Consider the following 11,064-nt stretch of genomic DNA (forward strand, 5'->3'; position numbering starts at 1 on the left):
TTAAAAAAAAAAAATTCTAAAAATGTTGTTGGTGAAAATATTTGTTTTCAATAAATTCGACATATTTTTGCTAAAAGAATTTTATTTAACATGAACAAATGAAAATAAGAGTTTTGTTGTAGAAATAATAAGAAAAGATTTTCGTCAGAGAGATTAGAGGAGAAATAATACAAATTTATTAATTCTAGAGTAAAATGTTAATGAAATTAACTTAGCATCGAGAGAGAAAATTGAAAATTATTTTCTTATTTATAACTGTTTGACCCAGTTACACCGAAAACACTTGTTTTATTCTATAAACATATTTTGAAATTTATTAAAAATTTCATTAACATTTTCCATTAAATGCAATATGACAACTCATTATTTCATTTCTATTTAAAATTTTCAAACAAAAAAATATTCTAAATTTTTAGTAAAATTTAATAAAATTTAAAAATTCTTTTAAAAAACTTTATAACTGATTTCCTCTATACTAATTCACAAAATAAAATGTCCAAAATTTTGTTATCTTTACCCTCTGCATGGTCAAAGTGTCTACCATTACTATATCAAAGACAGCGTCATTTTGCCTCGGAAATCAAGGGCAGTTGGAATGAGGCTCCTCTATGTAAAGAAGAACATAAAATATCAAAAGCCAAACCAAAATGTCATCCCAAGCAAGTCAGCTGTGCAGGAAGCTTAAGTGCTTGCGGTAGATCAGATTGGCCTAAATGTGGGGAACCCGATATAAAACCTCCCACACACTTAACCTGTTGCTGTGATCGTAATCTTAGCAAGCCGCCCTGTGAGCCGCCTGCAAAAAAGAAACATAAACATAATAAACAAGAAGATAAACCATTTATATCCATGTGGGAAACATGTGGTGTAGAAGAACAATGTCCCGCTTTAATACCGCGTCTCGATGAAACCCATTACGAATCATCGGATAAAACAAAAAGAGTTTATACTCAAACCTGGAAATCTTGCGAACCGGTGGTAAGAAAACGCAAAGTTTGTTGCTTCAATGAAATGTGCATGTTACCTCCCTTGGTAAAGAGACCTAAATGTGAAAGCCCCCAAACCGCCAAAGAAAAGGATAGTGAACAGCTTAAATTGGACTATAATGTTTTAAAAAAGTGTATGGAAAAACCTCCCGAAAATCCCAATACCAGACGCATAAATAAATGTCACAAAATTAATATGCCCTGCTGTCGCAAAGTGGCTGCAATTATTAAGTGTCATCGTAATCGTATGCGATCCAAGTGTTTAAAAGAATGCTGCCCTCATCCCAGTTTTTCGGAATGTCAGCACCCCAAGCTAAAGAAAGGACCACCTGTGGAGTGTCGCTGTTTACATTTCGTGAATCAATGTGAAACGAATCGTTTTGCCATACGCAAGAAACAATTTAATATTCCACCTGCTTTGCCAGCGTGGCCACCCAAAGAGAGACCGAAGTAAAAGTAGTGCTGTACACAGAAATAGGATGAAAACCTTTAGAATGTAGAGTTGCAGAGATAAAACAAATTTTAAACATTATAGTTTGTGAATAAAGTTGATTGAAATTTTATGAAATGTTTATTAAAATTAAAAAAAAAACTTAAGTTTAAATAAAAATTAAATTCTAATAAAAAATATCTGCTCTTAATATTAATACGAATTTTTGAAATTTTAAATAATATTTCAAAGGGAATGTATGTAGTCTAGTCTATAGTCCAGTATGGTCTAGTCTATAGTCTACGTTATAGTTTTAAATAATATTTATGATGGAATGTATATCGTCTAGTCTATTGTATAGTCCATAGTCTGTACCATAGTCTAGTCTATAGTCCGGTATGGTCTAGTCTATAGTCTAGTCTATAGTCAAGTCTATAGTCAAGTCTATAGTCAAGTCTATAGTCAAGTCTATAGTCAAGTCTATAGTCAAGTCTATAGTCAAGTCTATAGTCAAGTCTATAGTCAAGTCTATAGTCTAGTCTATAGTCAAGTCTATAGTCAAGTCTATAGTCTAGTCTATAGTCTTGTCTATAGTTTAGTCTATAGTCTAGTCTATTGTTAAGTCGATAGTCTAGTCTATAGTCTAGTCTATAGTCTAGTCTATAGTCTAGTCTATAGTCTAGTCTATAGTCTAGTCTATAGTCTAGTCTATAGTCCAGTCTATAGTCTAGTCTATAGTCTAGTCTATAGTCTAGTCTATAGTCTAGTCTATAGTCTAGTCTATAGTCTAGTCTATAGTCTAGTCTATAGTCTAGTCTATAGTCTAGTCTATAGTCTAGTCTAAAGTCTAGTCTATAGTCTAGTCTATAGTCTAGTCTATAGTCTAGTCTATAGTCTAGTCTATAGTCTAGTCTATAGTCTAGTCTATAGTCTAGTCTATAGTCTAGTCTATAGTCTAGTCTATAGTCTAGTCTATAGTCTAGTCTATAGTCTAGTCTATAGTCTAGTCTATAGTCTAGTCTATAGTCTAGTCTATAGTCTAGTCTATAGTCTAGTCTATAGTCTAGTCTATAGTCTAGTCTATAGTCTAGTCTATAGTCTAGTCTATAGTCTAGTCTATAGTCTAGTCTATAGTCTAGTCTATAGTCTAGTCTATAGTCTAGTCTATAGTCTAGTCTATAGTCTAGTCTATAGTCTAGTCTATAGTCTAGTCTATAGTCTAGTCTATAGTCTAGTCTATAGTCTAGTCTATAGTCTAGTCTATAGTCTAGTCTATAGTCTAGTCTATAGTCTAGTCTATAGTCTAGTCTATAGTCTAGTCTATAGTCTAGTCTATAGTCTAGTCTATAGTCTAGTCTATAGTCTAGTCTATAGTCTAGTCTATAGTCTAGTCTATAGTCTAGTCTATAGTCTAGTCTATAGTCTAGTCTATAGTCTAGTCTATAGTCTAGTCTATAGTCTAGTCTATAGTCTAGTCTATAGTCTAGTCTATAGTCTAGTCTATAGTCTAGTCTATAGTCTAGTCTATAGTCTAGTCTATAGTCTAGTCTATAGTCTAGTCTATAGTCTAGTCTATAGTCTAGTCTATAGTCTACAGTCTAGTCTATAGTCTAGTATATAGTCTAGTCTATAGTCTAGTCTATAGTCTAGTCTATAGTCTAGTCTATAATCTAGTCTATAGTCTAGTCTATAGTCTAGTCCATAGTCTAGTCTATAGTCTAGTCTATAGTCTAGTCCATAGTCTAGTCTATAGTCTAGTCTATAGTTTAGTCTATAGCCTAGTCTACAATCTAGTCTAGTCTATAGTCTAGTCTGTATCCTAGTCTAAATTCTAGTCTATAGTCTAGTCTGTAGATTAGTCTATATTCTAGTATATTCTATATTCTAGTCTATAGTCTAGTCTATAGTCTAGTCTATAGTCTAGTCTATAGTCTAGTCTATAGTCTAGTCTATAGTCTAGTCTATAGTCTAGTCTATAGTCTAGTCTATAGTCTAGTCTATAGTCTAGTCTATAGTCTAGTCTATAGTCTAGTCTATAGTCTAGTCTATAGTCTAGTCTATAGTCGAGTCTATAGTCTAGTCTATAGTCTAGTCTATAGTCTAGTCTATAGTCGAGTCTATAGTCTAGTCTATAGTCTAGTCTATAGTCTAGTCTATAGTCTAGTCTATAGTCTAGTCTATAGTCTAGTCTATAGTCTAGTCTATAGTCTAGTCTATAGTCTAGTCTATAGTCTAGTCTATAGTCTAGTCTATAGTCTAGTCTATAGTCTAGTCTATAGTCTAGTCTATAGTCTAGTCTATAGTCTAGTCTATAGTCTAGTCTATAGTCTAGTCTATAGTCTAGTCTATAGTCTAGTCTATAGTCTAGTCTATAGTCTAGTCTATAGTCTAGTCTATAGTCTAGTCTATAGTCTAGTCTATAGTCTAGTCTATAGTCTAGTCTATAGTCTAGTCTATAGTCTAGTCTATAGTCTAGTCTATAGTCTAGTCTATAGTCTTGTCTATAGTCTAGTCTATAGTCTAGTCTATAGTCTAGTCTATAGTCTAGTCTATAGTCTAGTCTATAGTCTAGTCTATAGTCTAGTCTATAGTCTAGTCTATAGTCTAGTCTATAGTCTAGTCTATAGTCTAGTCTATAGTCTAGTCTATAGTCTAGTCTATAGTCTAGTCTATAGTCTAGTCTATAGTCTAGTCTATAGTCTAGTCTATAGTCTAGTCTATAGTCTAGTCTATAGTCTAGTCTATAATCTAGTCTATAGTCTAGTCTATAGTCTAGTCTATAGTCTGGTCTATAGTCTAGTCTATTGTCTAGTCTATAGTCTAGTCACAGTCTAAATTCTAGTCTATAGTCTAGTCTATAGTTTTGTCTATATTCTAGTCTATATTCTAGTCTATAGTCTAGTTTATAGTCTATACTCGATAGAAAATCTGCAGTGTCATTTATACTTATATAAAATTTATTTGTGCCAGTTTTTAAAGAAATTATGTAGCGTTATTATGGCATAAAAAGCCCAAATCGGGAGGTATGGTTGCATGGGGGCTAGGTGAAAGAATGGACCGATTTCAGTAGGCTTTGTCAATGTGCCAAAAAACGAGCTTGGTCCTCATTTCATCAAATTATATTGAAAATTGCGGCTTGTACCTTGCGCTAAAGCTTACATGGACAGCCAGGCGGACGGACAGACATGTCTTAATCGACTCAAAAAATTCTGATTCTGAATCGATCGGTATACTTTAAGGTGGGTATAGGTCAATATTTTTGTATGTTACAAACATCAGCACAAACGTATAATACCCTCCCCACTATAGTGGTGTAGGGTATATAAATAGCTATAAAGCGCAAAAACAGTTTTTAGAAATTAAAGGTATGTCTATAAAATCTAAAAAACATCTTTTTACATTTAAGAAAATAATTAAGTTGTTGCTTTCACAATTGCTTAGAAATGTTAATAATAATTGAAAAAATGGTATAAAAGTTGAGAATATTTTTTTAAAATAACAGTATTTTTAAAATTCAGTTAACTTAATATGAAGTGTTTTTTGGTGCTTTTGCTGTTTGCTTTGACTGGTAAATTAATATCCTATAGAATTGCTAAACTGTTTAAACTTTTTTTAAATTGCAGTTACCAGTGACAATGTATCTGAAAAGCAACGTGTTAATGGAGTAAATGGTTGGTTTGTACCTGTCCACGAGACTTTTGAATGGGTTGACATGAAAAATGTTGACAGCTATCTCAGTAATGCAACAATGGAATGGGTTGATATGAATGACACTGAGAACTATCTAGAGAGTGTGGAACGTAGAAATATTTTTTTACCACAAAACGATGTTTTCTTTCACCTGTATACACCTAAAAATCAAGTTCATTCTCAGTTAATAACAATGGATAAAAAATCCATTGATGAATCTAACTTTAATGCCGCACATCCTACACGTATATCCGTCCACGGCTTTTTATCTGGTCCTGAGGGGTATATTAACTATGGTATCCGTGATGCTTGGTTATTTACTGGTAATTACAATTACATTTTCGTAGAGTGGAATGCTGCCCGTTATTCTAACTACCCTCTAGTTGTTTTAAGTTTAAGACATGTTGCTTTTGTGCTTGGTAATTTTCTTGAATTCATGTCCCAGAATAATTATTTTAAATTTGAAGAATTGGTAATGAATGGTCACAGCTTGGGCGCTCATATTGTTGGTTTGTCGGCCAGAAGTTTTCATAATATAAAAACCATTGTAGGTTTAGATCCGGCTTCTCCTTTAATCAGAAATGACTGTGAGTTTCGTCTGTGCGCCAGAGATGCCAAATACGTTGAATCTATACATACGAATGCCGGTAATTTGGGTTATCTAACACCCATTGGCAGGGGCTCTTTCTATCCCAATGGTGGTCAATCTCAACCAGCTTGTCCTTGGTATCATTTTGGTGTAGGAATCTGTGAACACAGTATGTCCATTAAATATTACGCCGAAGCAATTCAATTAAATGATTTCCCTAGCATTAAGTGCAATACATATTCAGATGCTCTTCACAGGAGATGTGGTTCAGTATACTCTGACGCTCGCATGGGTGGCATGGGTAATACGGATAATATTGATGGGGTTTACTATGTTCCTGTCAATGGAAAAGCACCCTATGGATCAGTTGCAGGGCCAATACCAATCGGCCAACCAATTCATGTACATGATCATGATTCGCTAAAATAATTTAGCGGCGGCTTACATCAACATGCATGTTCAGAAAATAAAAATAAAATACGGATATAGTCCAGTCTCTTATGTTAAAATGTTAATAATAATTAATTTATAAAATAGTTGAAAAAATTTACTTTTTAATTTTTAAAACGGTGCAGTTGAATCAAAACTAATTGCTTTAGATGTCGGTAATAACTTCTCTCGATTTATTTCGAGTCTTCTCAGAGATCGCACTATACGAGTTGTTATAGAAGGTATCTCAACAAACGAGTTCTAGATTAATTCAGGAGTATCGCAAGGCTCCGTTCTCTCCTCTACCCTATTTCTTATCTTTATAAATGACCTTCTATGTCAAACTTCCAACTCTCATGTATAGGCCGAAGCTTCGAAGTCTATTTTGGAGCTATTCGACCGCGTACAGGAGAGGGCGAAGGTACTTATCGGTCACAGTAGGATATCCAACTCTATTGATTCACTGGAACACCGTCGCAACATGGGGTGTATTTCACTGTTCTATCGATACTACAATGGAATTTGATCCTTTGAAATTAGGGAACTTGTTCCCGATAATTGTATATTCTTGCGTAACATATGTCTTTCTTGCAGAACACACCCATTTGTGGTAGATTGGCCAATGGCCCGCACAACCTATTACAGGGAAAATTCATTCTTCAGCCGCACGTTCGTCTGCGGAATAAACTTCCTGCAGAGGTATTCCCTGCCACTTTCGATATAATAAGATTTAAATCAAATGTCCACAAACACTACTCCCTCTATCCTCCTTCCAACAACCCATTTTCCTAGCTTCAACACAATGCTTCGTATAAGTATGGGTTATCCCCTGAGTGTTGGTCCTATTAAAAAAATACTTGTAGGCAATTGTGTTAAGTACATGCCTCCAAAGAAAGAACCGTGTTAAGAAATTTTATCAATTCAAATCCTTACTTGGCAATGTTCAGTTACAGTTGGAGAATAAATAGCAAATAGCTTGTATATGATCTAGTGTCTGCCACTTGTGTTTCCAATTTTCATACCTTTAATGAATCCTACTGTTCTGAAATGAATTTACTAGGTTAGGTTAATTTGGCAGACAGGTCGCGTTGTGTTATCATGATATTAACATTTTACCAACTGTTGTTATTGAAAGGGCTAAATTATTTCAGCTTTTTGGTCCTACAGATGACGATCCTTGCCAGCTGTTCATTTGACAGGTAGCTTTTGTCTACAATTGTTCGTCGACTGAACATTAACAATGTCATAGAAAATGTCAAAATGTCATTGCAGCCGGTTCAAAAATCATTGTACGAAGGAAGTTTTAGACTCTATGCATTAGTGCCCAGAGTCCTGTTATTACCGCAATAAGGTTCATGAGATTGGAACTTGACATGTTTACAGGGTAATCAGTTTGAATGGTATCCATTCAAGGTTTCCAGGCAGATGGGTTCATCTTCTGTTAACAAACTCATTCACTTGTAGAGCACTTCCGATTTTCGCGCGGTTGTTGCCTTCTATATAACCACATAAAGGAATCCATACAAGTGTAATCGATGAATCTCCCGCTATATTCTTTAGAGACGACTTTTATACCAATCGACTCACAATCATTTTCTGAATCGATATAGTTATGTCCGTCCGTCCATGTTAAAATTCTAATCATACTACATGTCACTATTTTCATAATAATTTGATAAAATTTGGCACATACGACCCAAGGACAAACCCTATTCACTTGTAGATCACTTCCGATTTTCGCGCGATGTTGCCTTCTATATAACCACATAAAGGAATCCATACAAGTGTAATCGACGAATCGCTCGCTATATTCTTTAGAGACGACTTTTATATCAATCGGCTCACAATCATTTTCTGAATCGATATAGTTATGTCCGTCTGTCCATGTTAAAATTCTAATCATACTACATGTCTCGATTTTCATAATAATTTGATAAAATTTGGCACATACGACCCAAGGACATACCCTATTAAAAATTGTTTAAATATGTTAATTATTTTATCAACAACAACTGTACCCCTTAAATATTGCTTTTGAACCCGTAATTGTGTCAATGACTTGAAGATCAATAATTCGCTTATAAACATTAGTACTTATTACAACGAAAAAGCATGATATTCTCTATGAAATTTTATAACGATAGTCCTATATTTCCTTTCATCCACAAAACCGTTTATAAATTAGATTTTGTACGAAAATTTTGTTTTATAAACCTTTTATAAAATAAAAATGTTGTTTGTGAAACATGTTTGTGCCGAATTACAACGCCATTGATGCTTTTGTTACCCTGTTATGGGCGACAAAGTCATTTTTCTTATATGGGAGTCAGGGTCAATTATGGACCGATCCTTATAAAATTCTACGAATTACAACGCTATTGATGCTTTTGTTAGTCTGTTATGGGCGATAAAGTCATTTTCTGAAGGAGACTTTTTATGGGAGTAGGGTCAATATGGACCGATCTTTATAAAATTCTACGAAGAGATTTATGTCTCCATAGAACATTTTTGTGCCGAATTACACCTCTATTGATGCTTCTGTTAGCCAGTTATGGGCTATCAAGATTTTTCTGAAGTCGGCCTTATTCAATACCATTTTCAATACCAAACAAACTGCATTAACTATAAGTATCTGTGCAAAATTTCAGCTCGCTAGCTACTTCCATTTGGACTCTATCGTGTTTTCAACAGACAGACAGACGGACATAATGGTGGGTATAAAAATATTGTTCGTTTTTATTCGAATAATTTTTAACACGAATAATTGACAACTCTAATAAATAGATAAACACTATAGTCTTATTAACTAACAATAATTAGTAATTTGTAAAAATTTAACAATTGGTTTTTTTTATAAACAAACGTCTATAAATAGTCAAGTGTATAAGTGACAAGTGTTAATATTTTAACAATTAAATTACTTGCATATATTCGAAAAACGAAAACAGTTTTTTTAATGCAGAAATAATTATTAATTGTATGGAAATTTTAATAGAAATTGAGATTGAAAAATAAAATATACTGTGTATATTCTGGCTTCCGAATTTACAAAACCAAATGTGAAAACTGTTGTAAAACTAAATTTAAAACCAAAATAAAAATGGGAACATTACATTATTAATTTCGTGTGAAATCTTGATTTCATGTGAATTTGAAATGTTGTGAAAGCTAGAACATACATATGTATAAATATATATGTATAAAAGTTTATTTTCTTTTTAAAAAACTCAATAGAGTTCAGTTCGATTCAGTTAATATGAAATATTTCTTGTTGATTTCTTTGATTGCTGCTGTGTTTGGTAAGCTGAAATTCCAGAGAAGAGCTTATACTTGAAACTGTATTTAAATTACAGCTGTCAGTAACGTTATCCCTGAAGATGAACGCATACATGGTGAAAATGGTTGGTATATACCTAACATATACCAATTTAACGAATGGGTTGACAAAGAAAATGTTGAGGCCGTAATTGAAAATAGCAAAGATCCTCAAATCTCAAATAATGTTACATTTTTCTTGTACACTAGAAAAAATCCCAGTACACCTCAGATAATCATTATCACCAATGAAAGTATTTCTAACTCTAATTTCAATGTTAGACACCAAACACGTGTTTGCGTTCACGGCTGGATGTCTGACAAGGATGCTAATATTAACACTGATGTCCGTGATGCTTGGTTATCCAAAGGTGAATACAATTATATTTTCGTACAATGGGATTCTGCCAAATCTCCGTATTATCCATATTCTGCTAAATATACTTTCGTTGTTGGTGGTAAGATTTCCACTTTGCTTCATTTCTTGATCAAGCATTTTCGTGTGAAATTGCAAGAATTGACAATTATTGGTCACAGTTTGGGAGCACATATATCTGGCTTTACAGCTAAACACTTCAGATCTACTAAAGTTAATACCGTTATAGGTTTAGATCCTGCTCTTCCATTGTTCGACATTAACCAACCTGATAAACGTCTGTCCAATACCGATGCCGACTACGTTCAATCTATTCATACTAATGGGGGTCGATTCGGTTTTTTGCAACCTATTGGCAAGGGAGCTTTCTATCCTAATGGTGGAGAATCTCAACCTGCTTGCTGGTACGATATTACAGGTGTCTGCGATCACAGCATGGCTATTTACTATTATGCCGAGGCCGTTAGATTAAATGATTTCAACAGCATGAGGTGTTTAAGATATGAACAAGCTAAAGCCAAGTCATGTCCTCCACGTTTCAGTAACATTTTTATGGGTGCCCTCAACGAAACCTCTAGGGAGGGTGGTATTTTCTTTGTGCCTGTCCACAAAGATTCTCCCTATGGGGTATTATGCTAAGATATTCAAAGTCGATATATACATATACATATGTATGTATTTGTATATAAAAATAAATGTAAATACACACTTGCGTTTTTTTTTCGAAGGAGTAATATCAACATAGAAATTAGTATTAAAAGTCGTATTTTGTAGAAATTGCAATAGATTGAAACATCAAATTGTGTTTGGACTATAACAACTAAAACCTAAAAAAAGGTTGCTTAAGTACTATTTGAAAAAAATATTATCTTGAAATATTGCATAAATAATATTACAACATGCTATTGTTGGTAGAGAATTTCCCGTATGAGGAGTTATATATAAATTCGTTAATGCTGAATTTCTGTAATGTGTAGCACACTGATATTTTAATTCGACAAGAAATAAACCGAAACATAAAATGAAATAACAACTGAACTAGAAATGCACTAGAACTGTACTAGAACTGAACTAGAACTGAACTATAACTGAACTAGAACTGAACTAGAACTGAACTAGAACTGAAATAACACTGAACTAACACTGAACTAGAACTGAACTAGAACTTAACTAGAACTGAACTAGAACTGAACTAGAACTGAACTAGAACTGAACTAGAACTGAACTAGAACTGAACTAGAACTGAACT

General features: G+C 33.6%; 3 protein-coding genes across 3 annotated transcripts; all 3 read left to right on the forward strand.

The window, feature by feature from the left end:
* The first annotated feature begins 376 nt into the window (after window positions 1-376).
* LOC111688352 lies at window positions 377-1,622 on the forward strand. The gene has a single exon (XM_023450843.2). It carries the CDS (start codon window positions 493-495, stop codon window positions 1,438-1,440), a length of 948 nt encoding a protein of 315 aa, XP_023306611.2. The 5' UTR covers window positions 377-492; the 3' UTR covers window positions 1,441-1,622.
* Window positions 1,623-4,938: 3,316 nt separating this feature from the next.
* On the forward strand, window positions 4,939-6,183 carry LOC111688348 (phospholipase A1-like). Its single transcript, XM_023450837.2, has 2 exons — window positions 4,939-4,984; window positions 5,040-6,183. The coding sequence occupies exons 1-2, from the start codon at window positions 4,945-4,947 to the stop codon at window positions 6,122-6,124; spliced, it is 1,125 nt and encodes a 374-aa protein (XP_023306605.2). The 5' UTR covers window positions 4,939-4,944; the 3' UTR covers window positions 6,125-6,183.
* Window positions 6,184-9,380: 3,197 nt separating this feature from the next.
* Window positions 9,381-10,462, forward strand: LOC111688349 (phospholipase A1 VesT1.02-like). The gene is made up of 2 exons (XM_023450838.2): window positions 9,381-9,423; window positions 9,478-10,462. The coding sequence occupies exons 1-2, from the start codon at window positions 9,381-9,383 to the stop codon at window positions 10,452-10,454; spliced, it is 1,020 nt and encodes a 339-aa protein (XP_023306606.2). The 3' UTR covers window positions 10,455-10,462.
* The last annotated feature ends 602 nt before the right edge of the window (window positions 10,463-11,064 follow it).

The sequence above is a fragment of the Lucilia cuprina genome, chromosome 5, assembly GCF_022045245.1.
Source record: "Lucilia cuprina isolate Lc7/37 chromosome 5, ASM2204524v1, whole genome shotgun sequence".
Taxonomy (NCBI): Eukaryota; Metazoa; Arthropoda; class Insecta; order Diptera; family Calliphoridae; genus Lucilia; species Lucilia cuprina.